The sequence below is a fragment of the Magallana gigas genome, chromosome 10, assembly GCF_963853765.1.
Source record: "Magallana gigas chromosome 10, xbMagGiga1.1, whole genome shotgun sequence".
In the NCBI taxonomy this organism is placed as follows: domain Eukaryota; kingdom Metazoa; phylum Mollusca; class Bivalvia; order Ostreida; family Ostreidae; genus Magallana; species Magallana gigas.
In genome coordinates, this window is record NC_088862.1 from 23,426,338 (window position 1) to 23,453,117 (window position 26,780).

The window sequence follows — 26,780 nt, forward strand, 5'->3', positions numbered from 1 at the left end:
TCATTATGTTTCTAGTATGAAATCTTATAGCACCTACAATTAAGCGGCCCATTTTTTTTTTACGACGCCTTGTAGTCTAACACATCTTACATTCTTTAGATAATACAGTGTATATGTCGGATATTTTGTACGTGCTGCCATGTTATACTAATTTTATTTTTTTTTACTTCATTAACCTACTTGTATCTGAACAAAGGAGAACACGTGCCTAATTGCGCATGAGTATTCTATTGCTTTAAAAATAAAAGGCGACGCAGCACAGTTAATTAAGGCTGTCAATAAACTCCGTTCAGACAAAAAGTACGGGAAATGTGCATTATGACATCACAGTAGTGAAAGTACTTATTAATCTATTTATTAGTAAAATTAACTTATACTAATCTTTTGATTAAAAACAACAAATGCTATTTCTTACAATTTTGATAAAAGTATAAATGAATATTTTGTTTAAAATTATTATTAGTAGAATGCTACCTATATAGTCTTATTTTCATTTTGTTAAAATAATGCATCGTATAAAGAAGCCACCTCGGTTTTGTATAAAATATCGTATATCTAAAATCTGAGTACCTAAACAAATCACTTAATTGCAAGGGCATACACTTACCTGATCCCGACAAACTTTTACATGTGAATTTGAAATATGCTATGTAACTTAAAAACTTCTACGATCCTCGTAAAATCTTACAAATTAATTATTTTTTAATGAAATTAACCCTGTAACCTTCAAAATTATTCAACATATGCATTATAGATTACGGTTTCTACTAACAAATATTCTTATCTTAAAAAGTTCGCACCGTTTTTCAAAATCTACGATATAACATCAAGTTATTTCATAATTCAGTTGTGAATTTTGACATGATTATGCCCTTGCAATATTGAATTTTTTTAATGACCTCAAAACCGCAAATACATCTGCTTGTACCATGCGACTGCCATATCACGTGACCACTATGAACATAAAATATTGTACTGTTATATATATATTTTAGAAATATATTGCATTTGAGTGACTGTTATTGATTTTAAAAAGGACATGCCAGTTTAACTAAAGTATACGTGTTTTCATCACAAAAATTTGCCCATATTTTTATTGACCGCCTTAACTGTACTGCGGATTAATTATATGTAAACATTACACACATGCATAAATGATGTAAATAAAAGTCCTGTAAACAAGATATCGTTTTATCATGGATCGAAAAATTCCATGAAGGTTCATAGATGAAAAATAAACCATGACTTCCGATCTTTCTATTTGCCAGCTTACTAGCTGAAGGCTGTATAAGCATACTGTGATAAAATTAAGGGGATTCTTATAAAAATGAACAACTGACATGGAGGTGGAATCCGATTTTTGAAAAAAAACAAAAACGAAGATGCAGGAAGAGCTGTGGAGAACATGGGGGAATATCGATCTGCTCACTGATCGAAAGCTGTTCCAAGTACATACAAGACAAATTATGAAGTTTTGAGATGTTCATAGTTTTATCTTCTGTTATACGATATAAAATATCAAACAATATATATATATATATATATATATATATATATATATATATATATATATATATATATATATATATATATATATATATATATATATATACATTTATAAAATTATCAAAAATAAATTAAATCAAATCAAAAATGATCATTTTTCATTATTTTCATTACTATTTGAAATCGGAGTGTCTCTTATTCAAGAATGACAATTCATACCATCAAAAAGATGTGAAATGTGTTTAAGATATCACATTCTTGAATGATTGTTCAGATTACATGGCTCAGATAATGCTTCTTTATATAGGAAGTTGACATTCCAAAATTCTCTAAAACAGTGGTTTAGCCTGGACAAAATTGCACAAACAGAAGATTGAATGATAGATTTATTCAAAAATTCTTAAAATTTTTTCATTTATAAATTCAGAACACAGAGCTATGCATATAATAGTATTTTTGTCAAATTATGTAATTTATGAAATAATTACCTAAATTAAGATCTACATACAGTGCATGTGTTCCATGATACTTACATTTATGTTCAATTTTCAGCATTGTCTACAAAAAATAAAAGCTCGGCAAAACGAAACCCCAGCTGTAAAGATTAATGCAGGTATATGCAACTTGGTGGTGTAAAAATATTGATTTTAATTCTAAGTTTTCATAAATATTTTCATAAATCTGGCTCTCACGCTATATAGAATATATTTTTTTTAAAAATAGGTATGTATGAATTGGTCGAATTCCTATTACTATTTAGAGTTTAAGAACATGTATATTGGCGTGCTTGTAAAACATATAATACAATGTACATGTACTATATTTTTTTTTTTTAAAGTTACCCATATTGAACTGATCATATTAGCACACGATATTGAACATTTCTTATATTCTATTGTATCAACACGAGAGACTATGGTTTTGTTGTCTTTTTAAAAAAATTAGATGTTTTCCCTGGTGGTTCATGGATGGACGGAAGATTACATCATAACTTGGAAAATCCCTTCCGCATAAAACATGTATTAATGTGCATAATTGTATTCGAAAAGCATACCAGTTTAAATGACGTTGAAAGCAGACCCCATTTACTGCTGATTATGACTTTTAAAACGTAATGTTTAATGTGTTGTACAAATTAATACATTTTTGGGGGGAATACCAACCAAACAATCGTGGAAATCTTCTTTACATAAAGATGTGAAGTTTGGTCCCCTCTATAGCCATTTTGTATTGCTCAAACTTCACCAAGAGGGTGTCTCTTCGTAAAAGCAGTAGATCTGTAGCTCCCTGGTTGAAAAAATTCGGAAAGACAAACTGATTTGTCTATCCGATTTTTTTCAACCGAAGAGCTAGTATACAGATCTGCAGCTATTTTCGTAACAAATGAACAATGCCCTTGAACCAAGGTCATATCACATCTCTGGGTAAATCCTAGCCAGGAGCATATTTGTTCTCTACTTGGCTCAAACAGTCAAATAATACTCACATCACCTAAAGGATTTGAAGTTTCTATAGCCAGAGGTCAAGGTCACTTGGTCAGAGGTTAAGGTCGTATGAATTCTCCATGCAAAATATTTGTCCAAGAATATTTTCTCTTCCTTTTGTGCAACTCATTCTTCATCTACATTGTTAACATGAAGAGTGTAGTGACCTTGAGTTGTTTCTAATGTCAAGGTCGAAACTACATTTTTTCTCTTTTCCTTTGCCTCTGTTTGGTCATACATGTACCCACCCCTTCCCCGGTCAAAATGAGCATAAATGAAGGATGTGCAAAACTCATGGACTTTGTTCTAGAGTGGTAGTCATGGAATGGCATGATAGCAATCCTTGCCCCAAACCAAACTATCTCCCCCTTTTACACTATCTGACTCGCACTTAACCTTTTGAGGTGTTCACCCCCCTATTTAGTTACAACTCCATCTCGACATCATCAAATCATCTATCTTGTTTTAATTTCCCCCCCCTTAGTTATAGGTTGTTTGTTGCCCTTATTTTTCACGTTATACATGCAGAATACAGAGATATGTAACAGTTCTGTTTTCTTACAGATTTCAAATCGGTTGTAAAAAAACAAAACACCAGTATCATTTGTAAGTTGAATTTATTAAGGCACACTTGGCTGGTTACCAGCCCTCGCTTCCCCAGTCATACACCACCAGTTTTATCTTTATATATAATACACATATGTATATACCACATTATGAAAAAAAAAGAATTACAAAAAATCTTTACAGACTTGCAATTCTGACAAGTTTATACAAGTGTGCACATATTTATTGCATTTCTATCCTTTTTTGATGTGCACCAGAATTGATACATACATAAACATCTAAATGACCCCTCCCCCTTTTTGCCATTGAAAAAAATAAAATAAATAGATGGTTTTACATTTATATAATACAGTCAATGCATTTTTTTCAATTCTGACAATTATATTGATGCATCTGATTAGATACATGTATATACTTGAAATATATGGTATATACCATAAAAGACAATATAAAAGAAAACAAGCAGATTTAATTATACATTTTCAGTTAATATTGTATTCTTTTATGAAACATCAACAAGACTTGAGAGCTAAAAATATCAAATATTCTAGTCTTAGTTAATATACTGAAAAGTAAAGAATACTGAAACATCATTATGTAGATATACACAATTATTTTTAAAAAAAATTAGAAAGAGAGAAAAAAAGAATACAGTTTTAATCAATACTTATTCAAAAATCAACATGTAAATTTGAAGGATAATACATGAGATTAAATTGACCTATAGATCACACAGGTTTAGTTTTCAGTCATTCTATAAGACTTGAAATGAAGAATACATAATGCAAACTGATTATAAAATTGTTAAGTAACAATAATAAATGAATGTATCATGGATTGTGCTTCAGAATAGAGAGAAATTTAAAAAGAAGATCTTCTCATGCATGGACACATACTACTAGTTTATACTTATTTAAAACAAAAATCAGAATGCCATTTTAACTGCGTTACTATTTCTCAAAAACATATGTGAAGATTGAAAAACAGGCATTCATATTAATTTCACACATGCTGATCAGAATGATTTTGCTCAACAGCTTGAGGATATTGTCTTTTTAAAGCAATTTCATAAGTTCCAAATTCATTAAGTAGGACTTGTTGGTCATTGCCATTTTTAGACTATAATAATCTTCTTGAAACAAAGAGCTCTATACAGAGAATTAGGCAAAATATTAACATTTTAGAGCTAAAAGATTTGAATTTTTGTTAATAATAGTTATAAGCCAAAAATAATATAATACAGGTAATTGTTTAAGACAGATCTGTTAGATAATTTGTTGTTTCACTAGATACAAGCCAAAAATATCATATTACCATCAACTTTTTTTGGAACAGAATTAATGGATAATTTCTTAACCGCCCACCCTCCTTAAGTAGGATTGTTGTAAACAAAAAAAGGTGTTTGATAGATAAACATATGTAAATGCGCTTCAAAATTGATTACATGTATTCCAATTAACTTGTATTTGCAGATCAACCACATGTGTAAAGCAAACAGAACAAATTCTAAACCAAACTCAGCAGACTGAAGAAAACAGGTGACAGATAATTTAGGTATCCAGTTATGATTTTTCAACATTAACCTATGTTAGCTCTTGCTCTCCATTCAACAGAGAGAGAGAGAGAGAGAGAGAGAGAGAGAGAGAGAGAGAGGTTTATATAATCTGGTCAGTCATATCTGGTCAGAATACACATTACAGGGCACAGCCTCTAGTACATGTAACATATGCAAATTAATACATATATTTTAAAACAAAAAACAAAAAATAACTAATTAAGTTAATTATTTTAAATATTCGCCCACTTCTACAGAATCACATATATAACACAATGGGTATTGGATTTCATTGGTACTGATTAAAGAAGTATGTAATACTAATTCTTACATATATATACATTAAAATATACAAAACCAAACATGTTCCACATTATTCAATAGCATATAACAACATCAAAGTAAATATATACTCTTCATTATACACAAAGTAAAAAACAAACATGGAATGTATCGTATAAAGGAGACTTTTCTTTCTATACTTTAGGCTTTAAGCAGACACACAGTTCGACCTTAGGTCGATGGCATGTCCATAATATATATGCATATTTTTTTGCAAATAAAGGCTGGATAAAGGGATGTTTAAAGCTTGGACCCCTAAAATTCTACAACAAAACTGTCCAAGACCTTTAGCTGGGTCTATGCAGTAAGAAATGCATGCTATCTGCTAAAAGTTTGACAATCTGGACTTCTCCTTCATGCATTCATAGAGGCTTGTCAAAAAGAATTAAAAGTCAACAAAATATTAGTCAATTTGACTTCATATTCAAAACCAAGCTAAATGCCAAATACATGTACATACACTTGAAAAATCCCACAAATGAAGATCAAATATTGTGTGTTTAACTGGAATTTTCAGGAGATAAAGGGATATTTTTGCTTATAAAAAGGTTATTAGCCAAAGAGAAATTATATACTTATTCTTATTTAAAATTTGAGTCATTGGTTTAAGATTGCAAAAAATAACAAAATATAAATGTACCTACTTTTTGGATCTTAACATGTCTGCATTAATAACCAGTTATACATTGTACACTACTTCAAGATAAGGCTATGTTAGTATATTGTGTCCATTCAGATACCGGTATACAGAAAAAATACTGAAGCTATTTGAAGAAATATTCTTTTAAGAAAAAAAAAGATAAATAAATACACATGCATGAACAATCTTCAACAAGAAAAACAACGCTTTGAATATTTAAAATATTTTGTAGCCGACAATTAAAACACAGATATATAATTTAAGATAGTTTTAACAAACAAGCATATCCTTTAATCAACTTTAAAGTCAACTTTTTGTGTAGTTTGTGATTCTCTGAGCAAAATCAACAACAATGGGGCAGGAATGTCTGGCAAAAAATCACAGACTTCTGTGTATGACAAACATAATTATCGCAAAATGTGAACAATATAATTCTTAACTAACTAGCACCAATTAGATCTTATAAGCTTGACCACAACTTTGAAAAATTAAATGACTATTGCAATAAAACTCTGGCAGGTACCTTATACATTAGTTTGTATGATAAAGCATTGAAACATGATTAATAACCCAAAACGAAAATAACTGATTATTACGGAGACTTTATTTTGTCTCAAGATTTTTGAATACCTATCAAAAAATTCATGTGCTTATCATCTGAGCAAAATCAATTCTTTAATCAAAAATAAATCAATCAATTAATTTTTAATTCAATATTTTGAATTAAAATTAAAGTACTTTCTAGATTCCAAAAATCTAAAGCTATAAGTACATTATGTTTAAAGTACTGTCAAGTAAGCACATTTCCTTCTTTGAATGACTGACTTGTTCAAGATATATGAATACATCTTCATCAGCCATCAATTTCGATGAAATCTGCAAACTGACACAAGTTAATATTAACATGATTTTTTTTCTCCGATGACAATGTATTTCCTCTTCTTTCCCTCCTGCAGTTATATATGGCATACAGAAAGAGATCACAGATCTAGCAAAGTGTTTACGACTAAGAAACCATTGTCACATCAACATACAAAAATATTGTTTGCATAGAAAAATATTCCTTTTCTTTTTTTTTCAAATATACTATCAAATTTATCACACATGTTTTTTTAAGCAGTTAGATGTTAAACTGTTATCCCAAATATTGGGGTTTGGCAGTTGTACATTTTTTTTGGTGGGTGAATATTTCTCTTTCCAAAGGGAGAGAACCCTTCACACCACAACAGCAATAGTTGTCTGCCCCTTAGTTGTTCCTGATTATCCCACTAGGTGACTTCCTCTTCCAGGTCCAGATCTGTCTGTCTATCCCTGTGCATGTCTTCATGGTCAGCTTCTGACCGTCCACGCTGGTCTCCATGCACTTCTGTGTGTTGGCATGGTAAATGGAGTTGTCCTGTTCATGAAAGTTACAATGTATGAAAAGGAATGTACATGTATGCATGTACTATTCATCCCACTTTAATTGATGGAGCCAATATTGTTAACCAACTTTTATCGTGTACAAGAAAAAGTTTATAAAAGTTGATAAAATATCTTCCGCAAACCAGTCATTTTAATAATTTGAGTCATTCTAAAACATTTAATCTCTAGAAAATTATTAATAAAAAGCAGCGGAAATAAAAGCTGAATAACAATAATTTTTTTATTGGTCACCCTAAACCATTTATTTTAAGTAAATCATGGATTGAAGTTGCCGCAAATATACAGTCACTGCATATTACTGTGGAAACAATAGATTTCATAGTGGCTCAATTTTCGTGGAATTCATGGGTACCTCTCATCCATGAATTAACATCCTCAATGAATTAATGAATCAGGAAAAAAGGTATATTTCCTTTGCAGGTTCAAGAGAATACACGAATAAAGTCCCCACAAACCTTTAAAATTTCAGCAATCCATGAAAAATGGCCCCAACGAACTTTAATGATTCCACAGTAATTAAATTATGATAATTTTTTTCTTTACTTGACCTTGACCTACCTCTCTGTATTGCCACTCCTGGTTTCCTTTCTGGCCGTGGCACGGATAAACAATGACGCTCTCTCCTCCGGAATAATCCAGGCATCCATCGTCTCGACGGATTTCTCCGTTCTTACTCAACATCCAGTACTACAATTATACAATAAAACCATCAATTCCTGTCAGTTTTGAAAAGTCATAGAATCTTGCAGTCCAGACTTCAAATACTATACTGTTCTTAATATTTATCAATCTTCATTGAATTGGTGCATACCCTTCAACCATAACATTATAGGTTAATCCCAAACAAATCATTTTTGATTTTATGAAAAAAAAAAATTAAGTACTAGTCTGAAAGGACAATTTATTTTTACAAAACCAATTTCAATAAATTGTAGGTAATTTTATAATCATATTCATAATTTGAAATAATTTTATGAGAGAACATTTATAGGCACTGTGCCTGCTGTTCAATCCAATTCAATGTATTCCTTTATACTTGAATAAAATAGTTATCAAATTAAATCAATCAATAAATTAAGTAATATCTGTGAATTTGACCACACCCACCTGGTTGCCCCCTGGTTGTGACAAGGCCACATGTTGACCGGTTTGTGGTAGTTGTGGTTATCCACCGCACTGTCGATACACATCGGCTTGGCCTTGCTGCGGATCTGTAACCAATGCATTACATAACATTATAATTTATGCAAACTTTGAAATTGCCAATTTTCTAATATATTTCTAAAAATGTATGTAAATTTACTTGTGTGTATGCATGTGTATAAAATTTATAAAAACTGAATTTATTAATGTCAACATTAGTATTAGTATGGAACAAAAACAATAAATTAAATTTAAAAAAAAATTTGAATTTTTTTTTTTTTAATATATTAGACTTCAATGGCAGTGGGTACATGTGTTGAAAAAAATAAATATATATAATTTGTTATGCAGTATTATCATAGTATTGCTCACATTTTACATAACCTGATTATCGTGTGACTTTTCATTTCTTGTAAAGAATGTGTCTTAACTGCTATATTTTATTTATAATTTTGTCATTTTTTTTTTATTATGGTGATATTTTTTAATTTTATGACATCATTTTTATAATAGTAAAAGGAGGAATTTTTTGAGAAAATTAACTGTACTGTTGTGGCTGACCTATACAACATTGAAATTCAATATAGCTGCAACATAAATTAAAGCAAGTCTATTTCTTAGGGCCATAAATATCAAATATGGCACAGGAGTAGCTCTTTGTTTACTTCATTCTTGTCTGTATTAAAAAAAACAACATGAAAGCAATGAAAGATGAGACAATAAAATGATGATATTATCTTCCGTACCTCTCCAGAAGCAATGGCTTCCCCTGGAACAAACAGGTCTGGGTAGACATTTTTGACGAACCAGTCGAAGCTATGGCACTGCAAACGTTCCCGGAGCTTCTTTCTGTCGGTGACATCTCCGTAATCTCCCTATGGAAAACAATGTATTCATCTATTATCTATCTAAATTAATTTAATTAGATTATTGTTGACTTTACATTATACAATTTACATTTTCCAAATGAATATCCTCAATTTGTTATTCAAGAGTATGTCATTTTTCATAACAAATTAAAAACATTTTGAGAGTATTGCACAACCAAAACATCATCTAAAAGCTGTCCCAATTTCTATTTCTGAATCAGTTCTTAAAATCATCCAGAAAAAAATAAGCTAAGATAAGAGGGGCAGGCTAGACTAACTGACAAACAGACAGACAGATTTTACTTTAGTTTCATATTCAGGGAACTAAAAATCAAAAGAAATTTTTAAAACTTTCATACCAGATCATAGTTGAATCTTTCATAATAATAGTTCTTGTATTCGTCCATCCAAACTTCGGCCAATCGGATTGAGTTTTTCTTGACAACGTTGACACCAGTTCTACACTTGAACAGACTTCTCTTTCTGAAGATGTGACCAACATGAGAGCATGGAATAATTTCTAAGGTACCACAACACATCCAGACCTACAAAATGAAAAATAAAATCATACCAAACTGTCATATTATCATAATAATTCATAATAACCAGTTATAAAACAGTACCACAGAAAATGAGTTTTGAAAAAAAGTTATGATTCATCAAACATGATTTTCAATTATATCACAAACTGTAAATGTTCTTTCAATATATCAGAATGGACAAGAAAAAGAAATTTGGTGCCATGACCAGGATCCTACTTACTCTAAATGACAGTTCTAAGTTTTCTCCTCCCCAGAAATCCATTCCAGGGTCGGAGGTTCCGATTTCGTAAAATATTCTCTACTGATGGAGAAAAGACCTCTGGCCATTGTGGACGACCTGTGATATCATTAGTTTAAGAATAACATAGGATTATATATATAATGATGTTTCAAAGTTCAGTATATAAATTTTGCTTGTCATTTACTTTTATTCAGGTCTTTGTTGAAACATACATGAAAGTTAAAGATTCTAGGCTTTTAAGTGTCTTAAGTTCATTAAACAAAACAAGAATATTGGAAGACAAAACATTTTTACAACATTAAAATTCTATAATATTTGATTATGTTTAAAAATCTTATAAACACATATTTTTTTCAATATTTTTGTTGCATGTATTGGGAAAAAAAATCTATAATTAGCAGAATAATGTCACCGTGATTATATTTTTCTAGCAAGCAGATGAAAAAGTATCGGAAGAGACGATACAAAATGCATGCACGTCTAATTTGGATTCTAATTAATACAGTAAAACTAATTCAATCAACAAAATCAATAATCTTTAAATCTAAAAAGATTATTGAAAAAATGAGTGATATTAAGTAAGTTTACCTAAACAGTTGCACTGTATGTAATGTATTTTAAGGTATATTATCCCTTTCCTCCATTAACTTCATTTCTTACCTGTCTGATGTACACAACAAAGAGGACTGAGACGATTGGTAAAAATACAGGTATACAGGTGTCAAATTTCACCGTTGGTGACAAGACAGCATCCCACATTGTTTATGCGCCATTGTTGAACTTAAACAAGGGAGACAACTCCTGAAATTAGAAAAAAAAGTTACATGTTTCTCTTAAGGTCTCACACAAGGAGTTAATTTCACTATGTGTTACTATAAAGCTTTAATTCAGTTAATTATTTAACTATACTCTCAGCATATAATTCATGAAAGAGAAATTATAGTTAAATGCTTCAAGAAAATTCTTAGATCAGATAAATAACGCCTTATGCGGCTTATAAGAGAGATAATTGAGAGTAAAAACCTACCCCCAAGTACACGGGGGTTCCACATGTTGACAAACAGGCTCAGCACCATCCAAGACGTTGCATCATGCGCATCTAAAAAAAATAGTTCCATTGAAATTTGTGTGACAATTCCACTAAAGTAATAATTCTCCTAGCCACTGAGTCCAAAATCAATACTATAGGCCTAAAATAAGGTACCAAAAAAGAAGAAGAAAGAAAAGAAATTGTCTATATATATATGGAACTACAATTGACTAAGTTCAGTTTGATTGGTGTAAGACCTTTAAGACAACTAAAAGTTCATGAAATTTAATGAAATTTGCAGTAAATGTCTAGTAGGTATCTATTTCCTATATGCTAGTGTATGAAAATCTACTTTTGACCGGAAGGGATTAAAAAAGTAGGAGATAACTCTTCTTAACAGATTGCTGAAATCTGGAGTAAATTTCTGTTAAAATTCATCTACAGTACATGTTTTCAAAACTAAATAAAATTTGATTAGTGAGATGTTGCGAAAAGAGCTTGAAATGAAATGAAACCTGAAATGTTAGAGTTTATGTGTATGTGCTTTAAAAAAAAAGTTCAGCTCTAATTAATAGACATTAATTAGCTAGGAAAAAGGAAGTTGACTAAACATTAGAATTAATTAGCAAAAAGTTGTTAATTTTAATTCTAAGACAAAGACAGAGACTGGAAAAAATAGTGCCAGAAGAGTCTTCAATAATGTACCTTGGAACTTTGATAACGGTGGTCACTGATTAATGGCTAGTGATTAAGATAAGAGGTTCTTAAGCAATGGGGGGTGATGAAGCTTTTCCATCAGTCATCAAAGATGGGGTTCCTCTAAAATAAATAAACAGTATGAAAGTTTACAATACTTAAAAATTTGCACCACACACAACATCATATTCTTAGAAAAAGTCTACAAGTGTACAGTTCAATATAAATCATGCCAAAGAAAGGACCAAAGTGGCTGCATCGACATCAGTACAAATCAAAGTACTGAAGAACTGACGGGAGTTGATTTTGTCAATGTTTATTTATTTTAAAATCAATGATATGTTATTTTGCATGACAAGTACATGTATACGTAGTTTCTAATTTGAATTACGCATATTTTTATAATATGAATTTTTGAACTTTTTCGACTAGAATGTCGAGAAACCTCCATATGAATCATGTTAAATAATATTTAAAGATAAAATTAATTCAATCAAACTATGTATCAGTGGTAGAAATATTTCTCGAAAATTGTATGGATCCAAGCAATATTGAACTCTAGTCTCGTTCAACCAAACGCTCGGCTGACACCGTAAACCTCCGACAAGGGTTTACGGTGACAGCCGAGCATCGAGTTGAACGAGACTATATTGAACTCTGGCATAGGAATACATACGACTACAAAAAATATTTAAATTGTTCGTATCATTTAAAATCTGACTATTTTTAAGGTATTTGTATACAGTTGTGACGGTCAGACCGGTTCGAATACCGGCGCCAGATAGCTCAGTTGGTAGAGCACCTGACTAGAGATTCAGGGGGCCCGGGTTCGAATCCCGGTCTGGTCCGTCATTATTTCTCCCATCCCGTTACATTTGGTGCCGTGACCAACCCCTGGAACTGACAGGTGAACTCCTGCCAGGGGAAGAGCCTGGGGTGATCTTCGGGGACGAAGATCATTTAAGGGGGGAGGAATGTGACGGTCAGACCGGTTCGAATACCGGCGCCAGATAGCTCAGTTGGTAGAGCACCTGACTAGAGATTCAGGGGGCCCGGGTTCGAATCCCGGTCTGGTCCGTCATTATTTCTCCCATCCCGTTACACAGTAAATAAGTTTCCTTGAAAAACAATGCTTTAGCATACATTACATCGAATTCATCAATTAATTTCAAGAACTAAGTCTTGTCAGGAGCAATGATTTGTGCTGAGGTCCAAACACTGTTTCACTTTCGGTTTGTCCGAGTGACTGCATAGGAGAGTTGATTAAAAATCAACTCCCAAAAAGTAAGCATTCCTCACACCAAGGGCCAGAAAAGTACAGGGACCACCAGCGCAGTACAGTGTCTATGTCCTATAAGAAGGCTGAGTAAAGAAGGGTTTCAGGACCTTGTACAGCAGCAGAGAGATGGAATATTCACAGTAAGCGATGCTTAGCGTAGAAGCAGTCAAATGAAGATTTTGCGACCCGGGCCGAGTGAAGTGCAGCTGGTAGACTCCTACATGAATGCAGAGTCACCGAACCCCAATTCCAGACTTTACAAAGTACTCCATCAAGAAAAAACTGCTAAACTATGTGTGACGATTGTGACACGATATAGAATTTTATTTTGATATTGCACACGCATGTACTACTTTTGACATGTCCCCCTTATTTATCGTTTGCATTTCACAGCGAGATGTCATAATTTGTACTATTATTACTTACTGCATCAGATGAACGTGATTATTTGATTGTATTTCAATCTTCCAGGTCTTTTATTTTCGTTGGCAAACTCCACTTTAAATGTTTTCATGATTTTTCCAAGCATGTACTTTTCGTTTTTACATACCGCCATTAGTGTTATGGATTTTCAGTATATCACGCCCGATGCAAATCATAACTTTTGTGCACTAGATTTTATTACGGGCCGCCGGAAGGCGGTCCGTTATTTGATACACATTTAAATATTGTTACTGCGTTTCTGCGGGATAGTTTTTTTTTAATAGAATTAATATTATGGATATTTTTATGAATTAAAAGTAAATTTGCATGTTGAAATATGTTTTATGCCTTTTAAAAAATATCACATATTTTTTGTTTTACTCGTAAATGAAAAATAGGTCATACTTAGTAGATTGTCGTGTTTGGCGCGTTTTTATCGAGACTATAGTCTATTCGGAAAATTACGGTATGCGGGACATACTAAAGACCTGAAATACTGAAGACCTGAATGTCATTAAATTTTATATAAATGATATATTTGAATTTCTATGTTCCGTGTCAAATAAAATGACTTTGTGTGTGTATTTTTTATATTTCCATGTAAACTGTGGTAGAAAATATCATGAAATGACATCCATATCAATTATTTACGCAAAAATATGACAGAAATGAAAATTTGAATTGACTGGAAAATTTGAACTAATTAATTTCTATTTTATCATGTGGTTCCTTGCAATCATGCAAACTAATGCATTAAGTTTTCATTCAATACAATGCAACAAAAAAAATGGTTTGAAATACATAATCTCCTAGAGAAAAATGATGAGTTGAACTTTGTATTATACAAATCAATGTGTTTTCCATTACTTCATACTATGACAATGATCAAAAAATTACCGTTAGAAATGCTTACAATAACGAACTCGATTCTTTATGATAATAGTAAAATGTTAAACTTCAAAACAAGTTGCTGAAATTAATATTTAAATTTACCATAAAAATTAGTACAACCAACTTTTATTTTCTTCTTTGTGGTGTGTTTTTATGTAAACAACCAATGATTCATACAACAATTATATTTTTGCGGCCCATTTGACGCTTGCGTCAAGCTGATTTCTTGTTGCGATTTCTGTATTAAATTGTATCGTTGTATGAATTGCTATAATTTTACTTGTCATGTGTTGTGTAAATCACCAAATTTAATTGTTGAATTATATTTTATACATTAGTCTATGTTATTGCCGGTGACTGCCGGTGATCCCTAGGGAAGGGCGTGGGGCACCGGGGGACTCCGTATGTGTATAAAAAGGGGAGATCACTCTATCCGGTGGACTCGGGGTTTAGCAATTGAGGTTAGAGGGTGTTTTTTAACTACTTCGATTATTTTAGGTAGAATTAGGGGATTTTAAATAATTTATTTTTTTAATACATTGTGGTATTACGGGTTAATCTTGTTTACATGATATTAATTTATATTTAGAGAGTTTGTATTAGATTAATTTCGATACATACGACATATTTCATTTTATTTAAGGTTAGACAAAGGTTTAATCTCTGAAGTCTTACCGATTAAATAATTAGGAATCGTTAGTAGTTCTTTGGAATTTTATTATTCTAAATTATTGCATTATCGATATTTTATAATATTGTTATAGTAGAAATAATTTATACGTATATTCAGATTTATTGTTGAAAATAATTTGCAAAGTTTTGCGTTAACAGTTAAGTGAGATATAGTCTGGTTATTCTAGATTATTCCTCGATTTTGTTAATATTTATTTGTACAATAATTGGGTCATTCTCGTTTAGTGCACCCCCCCCCCCCCTTATAGAATTAACGTACACACAAAGGTTGTGCTGTAGTATCACTGTTCGATTTGGGTAATTCCCGATTGTCAGTGAGTTAATTGTAGGTGTACTTGTTATTGTTGATTAGTTATACGTCTTGTAATTTCTTTGTTGAATATATTTACGTAAACTTTAAATAAGTCTTATATTTAATTACCCTTGGTAATAACTTAAATACGAGTCCAAAAACAGGTAATTCTTGTGTTCTAACGAAAGGGGCAATATTTACGAGAAATTCGCAATTTGGTAGAATTAAATTCACGGTTATTCTCGTGCAGGATTGCGTATATATACTTGTGCAAAAGCAAGCACTCAGGTCCGTTACATATGGAACCATGCATTAAAAAAGCACTTACAGAAATTACCGGACTGTGACAGTTCACTGGACTTGAACCAGCATGGGGAGGAAAAGAGAGGCCTGGCATGGATCCTTTCCATTCGATGTAAGAAGTGCCATTACACCAGTCACCGTGAAAAGCTGTACAAGGAAGTCAGTGGATCAGGAAGGGGACGGAGAGCCACACAGCTTAATGTTGCCATGGCTGTCGGTCACTTGGGTACCAGCCTTACAACAGAGGATATGCGTGGTATGCTTCTTGGCGCAAACATCAAACCTGCATCAGCCACTAACATTCATCAGACCTGCAACAAAGTAGGCAAAATCATCACTGATGTGAACAAAAACAGCATGAAGAAAATAAGGCAGGGCATTAAAGAGCTTAACGAGAAATGTGGACTTGCCAATACACCTACATGTATAAGGGCCCGGTATAACAATGCCACCTTCAGTGCGATCGGGAAAACACCATTTCAAGCTGCCACACAAGTGACATACACCTTAAGTGAAAATGTTACCAAGAAGGAGAATGTTATGGCAGTGTTTTGCGGCAATAAACTGTGCAAGAAAAGCACCCATCTTAGGGCCAAGGGAAAGGCAGTTACCTGCCCAGGACATGAAGACTGCACTGCAACCATTCCTCCAGAGACCACCATTGGGCACAAAAAGAGATCGGCTGCGGAATGCATCAGTGAGCTGCAAAGTGATGACCGTCCACTCGTCATTTCCCATTTCACCAGTGATGGAGATAGTGCCGCTGCTTTCGATGCATCTAAAAAGCAAGGGCATATGATTGAAAACCTCAAAGACTTGCGCCACTTCTTTGGCTCTCAAAGAAAACAGACTGCTAAGGCTCTTTTCAGCAGCCACATGTTTCCTGGAAGAACAAAAGCTATGAGAGAATTCATGCAGAGAAGATTTGCCCTTGACCTCAAGCTTAGATGCAGGACCGAGTACGAAAACTGCTTCAAACACTTCTCCAGTGACTTACCTTTGATGAAATGAGCCATGTCAACTCTGTCCTTTCCATCACCAGCTGCTACCAAGGACAGGGCGGAAAGTCCTGCCAGCTTCATTCTTTCTCCTGTCGCAGACTAAAAAAAAAAGTGGAACTCTTCAGTGTTGCCTCGTGATTTTGAATTAAGCATGACAGAAGAAGACACGTGGTTGTCAAAAGACTGTATAAATCTGACTTTGTGACATAATAATCTTAATCTAGAATTAAATATCACACTTGTACACAAAAATCTGAATCTGTGAATAGGGCATACAGTATTTAATATCAAATCCAAAATGTATTACAAGTAATAGAGATTTTGAAAGTAGAATACATAAAGTTGTGCACTCACTCAATCGAGGTCACGGAAATTCAACATTGGAACTTTGTGAATCTGTAGGGGCACCTGTTGTAAAAGGTAGTAGAGTGGTCCATCATCTAAAACAACAGCAAAATAGGCAAAATTACTTTAAAATGAAACAAAAACTACTAATATATAAATTCCAAAGAAAATTTTACAGAATGATCTAAAAGATATCAGCTCTTCAATAAAAAGTCTAAAGACACTTATAGTAAGTCACTAATAGATCCAAAGTTAAACAGGAAGTAGCTAAGTGTGAAAGGGGGGGGGGGGTGTTATCATGGGTAGGTGCGGGGGGGGGGGTGTAGTTAGCATGTATGAAATGTTCGTAATATTATACCTGTCATGTGAATTTTGTATTGCATTTAATGAATGCTATGTTTTAATAATGTGCCCTGATTGCATGGTAATGTGTGAATGATGAGAGTGTACGTGTAACATGTGACATGTCCTTTTATGAGGTGCTCTGCTCATGTAAATATGTTTTTTTCTCTCATTGTTTATCTATTAAAATGATTGCAAACAATTATCTAGATTTTCTTACTTGTCTGATGTACACAACAAAGAGGACTGAGACGATTGGTAGAAATACGGATATACAGGCGTCAAATTCCACCATTGGTGACAAGACAGCATCCCGCATTGTTTATCCGCAATTGTTGATCTTTAACAAGGGAGACAACTCCTGAAATTAGAAAAAATGCAGTTTCAATGTTTTTCTTAAGGTCTCACACAAGGAATTAATTTCACTATATGTTACTATAAAGCTTTAATTCAGTTTTAAATTAATTAACTAGTATACTCTCAGCATATAATTCATGAAAGAGAAATTATAGTTAAATGCTTCAAGAAAAAATTTAGATCAGAAAAATAACACCTTATGCGGCTTCTAAGACAGATAAATGAGAGTAAACATACCTACCCCCAAGTGCATGTGGGTTCCACATGTTGACAAACAGGCTCAGCACCATCCAGGAAGTTGCATCATGCGCATCTAAAAAAAATAGTTCCATTGAAAATTGTGTGACAATTCCACTAAAATAATAATTCTCCTAGCCACCTAGTCCAAAATCAATACTATAGGCCTAAAATAAGATGCCAAAAAAGGAAGAAAGAAAGGAAATTCTCTATATATATGGAACTACAATTAAGTTCAGTTTGATTGGCTATTTCATTGCGTAAGACCTTTAAGACTATATAAATCTCCTTTTACAAAAGAGCTCTATAAGAATTAAAAGATATTGGGGAAACATTCAAATTTTAAAGTGAAAATAAATGAAATTTTCTTTACTAAATAATAGTTAATAGCTAAACAAATCATTTTTTAAAATAAAATGTAGATGTGATGGTTAATTTGTTGACTACATGCCTCCTTTGAAGTAAATCTGCATTCATAATAAATAATGTAAGTTGTATAAGATGTGTACTTTAAGTTTTTTAACCAACCCCCCCCCCCAAAAAAAAAAATAAAATTGAAAAAAAGAGATTTATTATCTTAAATAGCAGAGAGAATTGATAGTTCATTTCCCCATTTTTCCCTTAAATGTCAATATCTTACTTTATATATCTATATTACAAAATCATTGATATTCATGGAGGCTCAGTTGATTTATTCCTATATAATTTTTGTAAAAAAAAAAAAAAAAAATACCCCACTGAAAGTAGGAGTGGGGAGGCAGTTTAGTGTAGGCCAGACAAACAAAATTAATGTATTAATGTTATTAATTAATATTTAATAAAATTAATGTATTGGTTCTCGAACAAAATGTTCAAAATCTAATGAAGTAGGCAGGTTTATTTTTTTATTGCAAGAGTTGCAAAGGAGATAAATTAATATTTAAGCCTAAAATTGAGTTTTCTTTTCTTTCCAGTTTAATATCAGTAAAATTAATCATTGCAACAGCATTTGGAGTGACAAAACATTTTTTTTTTGGCCTCGCTTAGATAACAAGAACCCAGGACTAACCTTGATCACTTCTTGACCTTCTTCATTTGTTTCCTTGGTTACATCCTCAGCCTCACACTCGATGGCAATCTCCTCAAGGTCAAGGTTGGGGCGTTCGGGGTCAGGGGTCACGAACAAAATTTCCTGCTGCTTGAATAAGTGCAAACTGGATGGGGAGTTGCTGACTTTCACTCTGTATTAAAACCATAGCATGAAATGAAATTAAAGCTGATCTAATAATGGTCATAGGGATTATACTGATCTCACAGTGGTAAATATGGACATGAGACGATTATTAAAATACACAAGACTATTAGTGTATTTTGATATCTAACTTTACTTAGAAGTTAGAGTTATTTATATATATTTACATTTTTCAGTGTCTTTGCCTGTGATAACACTACATATCAATTTTGTACTATATAACGGTAACCCATAACTTCAAATGACGCCATTTGCTTTTTTATATCTAAAAATTTAATCGTACTTTATATATTTTATAAATATAAGTAATAAGGAATCATTCTTTGAATATTATGAGGTGATAATTTTGGTCGGGACGTGATCAAATCTATCATAAAGCCCTTCGGGCTTTATTGGATTTGATCACGTCCCGACCAAAATTATCACCTCATAATACTCAAAGAATGATTCCTTATTCCTTAAAGAAATGCTAACTTGCTAATGGTGTTGGTTCAAATTATTTTGTATAATATTAGATTGTCTATGGTCATCTTCACTATAGCCAAGGGTTTTCGGTCCACTCCGCTCCCCATATATCCTTGGCAGATCTAATAACAAAAACTCGGTGATATGGTGGTGTGCAACTTGAGTTGCACCCCTTGCATATGTACTTTACATTTAATCGAATGAAACAACGGGTTACATACACGCTACAGCATGAACACTACTTAAAAACATGTTGGCTAGCGAGTTTCGGAACATAATTAATAATGCTATTAAATACAGGGATCAATATTAACGGTTGCCCAATTGCCTGGGGAAAGTAAAATGTCATTTTTGGAAAGTGAAATTTTAAACTTACTTGTCTGATCTGGCAAGAGAAAATTTTAATAGAAATATTTAATGAAAATAATTCAAAAAACGTAAAAATAAACTTTCACTATGCATCTTTGCATATGGAAACTCAGAAAGGCCTCTGTTTTGATTTTAGATATGTCGTCCAGTATTACCGCATAATCAATTAATATCAAATTTAATTCTATGTGCCCTGCTAGATCAAATAAATTATACCCTCATCTCATGATTATGTTACATTCTTTTGATAAAACTGTACTTTTATCTTATTTGCTTACGCACAGAATTCATAAGATCTTATTTTATAAGGTCTTTTTTGTTAATAAATTGTTAGGGGAGAAGCATCCATCAAATAATAAACAAGACATGTTACTAAAAGTTAGTAAGGTTTAATATGCCAAGATTTTGGTCCATCGATGTTTTATCCAGCAACTAAGCTTACGAAATGGAACGTATTTGGTTATCATATTTGTGAGTTACTCAAATAAAATTAAGGAATGTGGTGTTGTCTTCTTACTACAGCGTAATTTTGGGCTACCAATTTTTATATTCGTGCAAGTCAGAATTTCAGTTCACTTGCCCGAAAGGCAAGTGGACTGAAAAGTTAATGTCTATCCCTGAAAAAGGAATGAAGATATAACCTAAAGAAAGCAAGGAATGTTTTATTTGTAGTATTTGTAGGGACCTGTACTGGGAGTGAAAAAGTCGCCAATATATGAAAGCATTCATGCTTTAAAACCAGGTATCATCTTCGTGAATATTGCGGACAAAAGAAATTTAATAAAATACAGCTCATAGAACATCTAAAAGCAATAGCCATAAGCAGGAACTCACACACTAACGGGATAAGCAACTTCCGGGCTACTTTCGCTATGTTTACTTCCCATACTATCACGCTAGCCTTGACAAGTTTGTAAATCTCCGTTCAATGCAGTTAATTATATCGTTTTTAGAGCAATCTGGTTAGACTATCGTTTGGGAGGCAATGTACTCAAGCACTTGTGTCTCAACTTGTTAAAAGCACCGAATATATTACAAAAGATCACACGTGTGTTTCTTTAAACGTTTATTGACAAGCGCCTGTTGTAAATGCTGCGATTGGATCAGCTACTCACGGCTGCAGCCAATCATAAAGCGGAGCTTGTCATCAAGATTTTGTAATGAGATCTGCCAAGGAATAATGGGGAGCAGAGTGGACCGAAAACCCTTCGCTGGCGAAGATTGTCTACCGTACAGTAAAATTCATCAACTAGACTAAGTAATCTGCTTTGACTTAAATTAATACAGAATTGCACAAAAATGTCTACATAGCTGCTTTAACAACTCATACAAACTTTAATATAGATAATGTTTCCATTTCTACCTGATCAACACACAAACTTACGGATGTTTCCTCATTGCCGCTTTCACCTCTGTCCTAGCACTCACTTGGTTTGTTGCGTCTACCATTACCAAGAAAATGGAGTTGGCTGGTCCACAAACTTCTATCATGATATCTCTGTATTCTTTATTTTTCTTTCAAATAAAATAAAGTTCAAAAGTAGCTAACATGTTCTATTCAAATCATAATCTTTACTTTGATAATGTTGAGAAGGGGAGACTTGTTCATATTCAGTCTAATCAAAATTGGATCTTGATGATCACAGTTGGATCACAAACATGACAAAGTAGTTGTTTAGCGATCCATTAAAAGCACGGATCAAAGATCTAATTTTAATTAGATTGGTTCATCTCCTATCAATCATATACATGTACTGAACATGTATATAATTACGTGTATATATGTTTTATGTCATGAAGGGTGTAAAATTGTAAATTACCTATTTATTTTGTAGGTCATGAAAATTAAATCAATCTTAATGTTACAAAATCCAGCAAATCTCAATCAAAGTTCTTCCTACCATTCTTTCAAGTAGTTTTTTTATGGTTTCAACACCCAGACTGCTCTTCTTTGCACTCTCTATAACCTGGGCCAGCTTGGGGTTAAGTTTGGGATCAGTAGAGCCACCCACTGAAATAGAAATAACACCAAATGTAACTATTTAAACAATAAAATGCCTTCTTGATTAATGATTCATGCAAAGATGGTGACATTGCAGAAAAAATACATAACCCACATGAATCGTCAATTTTTCTTAATAGGTGGCGGAAAGTTTCAGCCAATCAAAAAATGGGGCAAGTAGATTTCAATCTTGTCAGTTTCTACATAGCCTTTATGAATCATACATGTACTTGGTGGATGTAAATATAATACAGTTAACCAACTTTAGCTCACATGGCAGGGTTTTTAACTAACACAAATTTTTTGCTAGCCATGTGGGCTACTAAACTTCGTCATTCCAGGGGCCCACATCAAAATTTAGTTGCCCACACTTTTCATTTAAAAAAGATAAAAAAAGAGGGGGTTTTTAAATCGCATTTAATAACATGCCATTGTACATATACATTCATTCATATTAATTTTCAATTTTTGTTCAAATTTTCAAACACTTCATTTTCTAAAATTCATAACTCAAGTCTTCTGAATTAACCACATGTCTTGTTGTTCCTTTACATCTAAATTGGTTAATCTATCTCCTATTACAAATAAAAATCCTTTTCTTTTGGCTGGCTGATACAACCATTGCCATAAATCGAAATATTATAACAATGCCGAAATCAGACGCTTTGAAAGTAATGTTTCTTGGTACACTAGCTATGAAACGCTTGACTGATGAAGACCTTGAGTATTCTTGATCATCAAGACGTTTAGACTTCACAGTGAAGATAGGTAAAGATAAGCATCTGAGTGATCAACCTAAATTAAAATACGAAACATTCAGACAAATTTGGAAAGAAGATGTGTTGGCATCAGGAATTGTTTAATCCCCATGTGGGCCCCTGGAATTGCATTTTCAAATCACCCACACGAAAACTTAGTCGCAAATGGCGAGTGGGCGACTGTTTATTTCAAACCCTGCATGGTAAACAAATTAAAATTTTAAGTTTTCTAACACACTTTTCATAAAAACAAATACTTCCAGCCAAAGAAGTAATAAAATATTTTAAAATTTATTTTGATTATTTTCAATGCCCAGCTTTCGGTCTTGAAAACTAGTTTATCTATTAATAAAAAATCAATGAATAAACTCATTAAAATTAAAAGGTGCATATCATATATATACAGTGTGTGAATTATATTTTGGGGGGGGGGGGCTGTAAATGGGTTGATTGATTTTTTTTATGAGTGTCGAACACCTCTATCTCAGCAGAGATTTTTTTAAGAATATAAATTAAAAGTTTTTAAAATTACTAGTATGTGAAGTTTCAATATACGAAACAATCCAGGAAGCTCTCTCTACTTACTTTTTACAGCTGACTGTGCTAGCTTGACATACTGTCCCATCAGTGCTGACTTTTTACTGTCCTGCGCCTCTTTCCGATGTTTGATGTTAGAGAATTTACTGTGCCCTGCCATATGTCTGTTAGTTTGCCAGTAAACAACAGGCAACATTTGGAACAGAGTCCTCTCAGCTACAATATCTGTCTTTGTGCTCCATCTAGCTGGCATTGATGAATTTTTGCTCACATAATTTTGAAAGAGGCGTGTGTGACACAGGCTGATTCTACGGCAACTCACAGTCTGGGTTTTGTGTAAAACACGAGGTAAGGTTCTCAATGTTAATTCCATTTTCAAAATATCACAGTCACTATCTGCAAAATGAAAGGCATGTTGAAAAAATTCTATAAAAAAAGAAATGAGGGTAATAAATTTAATTAGTAAAGCTTTGGTAAAGTTAGTATTTAGAATTTAATTTAAAGATAATGGACAATCTTGAAGAACACAGACTTATGTCAATAAAAACAATTTTACCAATAATAGCCCAAATGGGATATAAATTTAAAGTGCAAAAAATAATTGTTTTTGGATTAGGTAATATTTTTTACATAAATCTGCATTAATGTACATCAAATGCAACAACTTTTGGTTAGCAAGTTTTCCTGTAAACATATAGATAACAATTTAAGATTGACCCTAAAGAAGTTTTGGGTATACTGAGTGAACAATTTGTTTAAGGTAAGGTTTGCGGCTTGCATTTTTAAGAGGATGTACCAAAGTTACATACCATTTTGTTTACTATACTAAAGTCTTTTTTCTCATGAAATTCAAATGAATTTTGCCCGTCCCGTTTTATAACTACAAAAGGTCAAAGTTCATGATTTCCAATTTTTATTTTGATGAAATGTAAACAATTTCGTGAAAATATGTACATTTTATATGTGACTATTATGGGGGTTATTTTTGCTTAAAATGTTCAAAAATAATATCACTATTAATATCATGATTCACTTTTATTAATTTCTGATGAACTATCTAAAAATAGAATTAAATGCAACAAAAATCTTAATTTTGGACTACCATTATGTAAATGAAAACATCATATTTGAAACCTTTCCACAGTCTAGACGGACTCCCAAAACGGAGTCAACGGAAGTGAATTTCTGCAAGTATTTTGGACTCCGTTTTGGGAGTCTACGCATGCGCACTTGTACAAAAAATGGCGATTTTTTTTGATGAAAACATGGGGTCCACGAGAAATCATCTTGCAAAGTGCTGCATGTGTTGGCAGACTTCTAACATGTTTTAAAAGACCCAGGATATAATTTACTATCGATCGTATTTGCACGAAATAGGTGTTTATTTGCACTTAAGAAAGTTATTTATCTCCGAAGTTGGATGTTTGGACGATGCTTAAAAAGTGATATTTTTGTGTTTTTCATGGAATTTTATCGTTACTTAAAGGTAAATTGCATTAAATTGTGCTTTCTTCATATTGTGTTACAATTTAAAGTCACCAAACACACAAATTGATAAGTGCATTAACGAAAAGGGCCCCGACTACAAACAAAAACTGGCTGCTCTAGCGATGATTAAAAACGTCTTATTTGTTTTGAAAAAATAGAATTGGTAGTTTAAAAACCTAGAAAATTAAACAAATTGTCATTCTAGATACAATAACTCTTTAAATTAAACAGATAATTATCATCAAAACAATTATAATCGGTCGCGGCGTTTCCGATGTTAGTTAAACATATTAAATGCATAATTATTCAAGATAATTAAGTAATTAAGCCTGAAAATGATGTAAATGAGACTATATTTCAACAAACAATGATAAATAATCATATCCAAGCATTTAATTTATTTCTAAAACGTTATAATAGCTATGCGCGATCGAAGATATGGGGAGTTTTTCATTTTAAAAATTAATCTTACGTAATACAAGTAAACAGTAATGAACATTTGACATAAAAATGAAAAATAAACGTTCAGAAATGTTTTGGAAAGTTTAAAATTAATTTTTGTCGTGTTTTTTGGCCAATTTTAGAGATTTATTTAGAACTAAGGGGCATAACTCGCACGTTGTTTACATTAGAAACGCCATTTTACCGCAATGCATGATGGAGCCAAAGACTCCGTTTTGGGAGTTAACTCCGTTTTGGGAGTCCCGTCTAGACTGTTCCAAGTCCACCGATTTTAAGAAAAACGTATCTTAGAATGAAAAAGTTGTTAATCATAAGTTGTTCCATTTCATGTAAATGTATTTACATGCATATTCACCATATTTTTGGCACTTAAAATTCATATTCCATTTAAGATATTATCTTCCAAACAGACTATAATATTCCATTCAGGCGACTGGTCCCAACCTGTTTACATAATTCTTCAGATATTGTACCTCAACTTGATCTGGAGAGTGATAAGACAGTGTAAATTCCACTAGAGAGAAGCGTCCTTTTATCTTGCCAGGAAAATTAGTTTGGAACTAAATCTTTACAAATATTACCTTCTAGTCTGCAAACAATTTTTCTTTACTCCAAAGTAACTTTGTACCCTGTACCGAATATGTTATTTAGAGGAAATTCGGTCTAAACACGTTTCGTAATGTTAACGAAGAAAACAATGGGAAGACCTTTATTATTTAAAGTTTAGATTAAGCATCATTAACTGGTTTGTAAAATGCATACCTGTCAATATTAACTCCTAAGTTATCTACATTTGGGCTGTACCTAAACGACCCAAACGACTAACCGGCCTTGGTCGGGCAAACAAATTTACTCTTTTTACAGGAAGGTAATTTTAGTAGTTCATTCATGAAATTTAAAATTTAAACCATAAGCGATACGGTATAATTCCGGATTGGAAAAGTAAAACATTAGTGACATAAAAGATTCCAAATATAACTGAATATTTCCCGTATGCCTCTCTATATTTTTTTTCTAAACGGAAAGCAAACATTCTCAGAGAGAGAGAGAGAGAGAGAGAGAGAGAGAGAGAGAGAACTTTGACCAAACACACAAACAAGTTTTCTACCTCAATTAAACTGTTATTCAATAAGGTGGAATACTTGAAATTTTTTATTGATTTAGCTCCTTATATTTCAATGACAGAATTTCTTTTTATCGCCAAAAAGCTATAATATTGCTGTAATTGTTATGGTTTTACCGTTAGTTAATAGATAAGATCAGAA

The 26,780-nt window shown here is 32.5% G+C and overlaps 2 protein-coding genes and 2 non-coding genes across 4 annotated transcripts; 2 read left to right on the forward strand and 2 right to left on the reverse strand.

The window, feature by feature from the left end:
* Nucleotides 1-7,340: 7,340 nt before the first annotated feature.
* Nucleotides 7,341-10,350, reverse strand: LOC136271998 (polypeptide N-acetylgalactosaminyltransferase 5-like). The gene is made up of 7 exons (XM_066072649.1): nt 10,294-10,350; nt 9,891-10,076; nt 9,409-9,537; nt 8,627-8,730; nt 8,404-8,407; nt 8,078-8,206; nt 7,341-7,490 (listed from the first exon to the last, which is right to left on the reverse strand). The coding sequence occupies exons 1-7, from the start codon at nt 10,333-10,335 to the stop codon at nt 7,341-7,343; spliced, it is 744 nt and encodes a 247-aa protein (XP_065928721.1). The 5' UTR covers nt 10,336-10,350.
* A 2,465-nt stretch (nt 10,351-12,815) lies between these two features.
* Nucleotides 12,816-12,890, forward strand: Trnas-aga (transfer RNA serine (anticodon AGA)). The gene has a single exon. It is a non-coding gene; the product is annotated as a tRNA-Ser (tRNA).
* Nucleotides 12,891-13,044: 154 nt separating this feature from the next.
* Nucleotides 13,045-13,119, forward strand: Trnas-aga (transfer RNA serine (anticodon AGA)). The gene has a single exon. It is a non-coding gene; the product is annotated as a tRNA-Ser (tRNA).
* Nucleotides 13,120-17,867: 4,748 nt separating this feature from the next.
* LOC117692227 (probable transcriptional regulatory protein HY04AAS1_0501) lies at nt 17,868-26,370 on the reverse strand. The gene is made up of 7 exons (XM_066073303.1): nt 26,278-26,370; nt 23,614-23,961; nt 22,170-22,279; nt 21,653-21,783; nt 19,252-19,423; nt 18,208-18,279; nt 17,868-17,970 (listed from the first exon to the last, which is right to left on the reverse strand). Exons 2-6 carry the CDS (start codon nt 23,936-23,938, stop codon nt 18,247-18,249), a joined length of 771 nt encoding a protein of 256 aa, XP_065929375.1. The 5' UTR covers nt 23,939-23,961; nt 26,278-26,370; the 3' UTR covers nt 17,868-17,970; nt 18,208-18,246.
* Between the last annotated feature and the right edge of the window lie 410 nt (nt 26,371-26,780).

Bases quoted from the DNA above. Each gene is read 5' to 3' on its own strand.
- LOC136271998 (XM_066072649.1), bottom strand. From the start codon at position 10,335: ATGGATTTCTGGGGAGGAGAAAACTTAGAACTGTCATTTAGA. The intron at 10,077-10,293 runs GTAAGTAGGATC...TTCATTTTGTAG, and splicing joins ACTTAGAACTGTCATTTAGA to GTCTGGATGTGTTGTGGTAC. The intron at 9,538-9,890 runs GTATGAAAGTTT...TGTTTTCCATAG, and splicing joins AAAGATTCAACTATGATCTG to GGAGATTACGGAGATGTCAC.
- LOC117692227 (XM_066073303.1), bottom strand. From the start codon at position 23,938: ATGGAATTAACATTGAGAACCTTACCTCGTGTTTTACACAAAACCCAG. The intron at 22,280-23,613 runs GTAAGTAGAGAG...TTTCTATTTCAG, and splicing joins AGCACAGTCAGCTGTAAAAA to TGGGTGGCTCTACTGATCCC. The intron at 18,280-19,251 runs GTTAGTCCTGGG...TATTTTTTTTAG, and splicing joins AAGGTCAAGAAGTGATCAAG to ATGCGCATGATGCAACTTCC.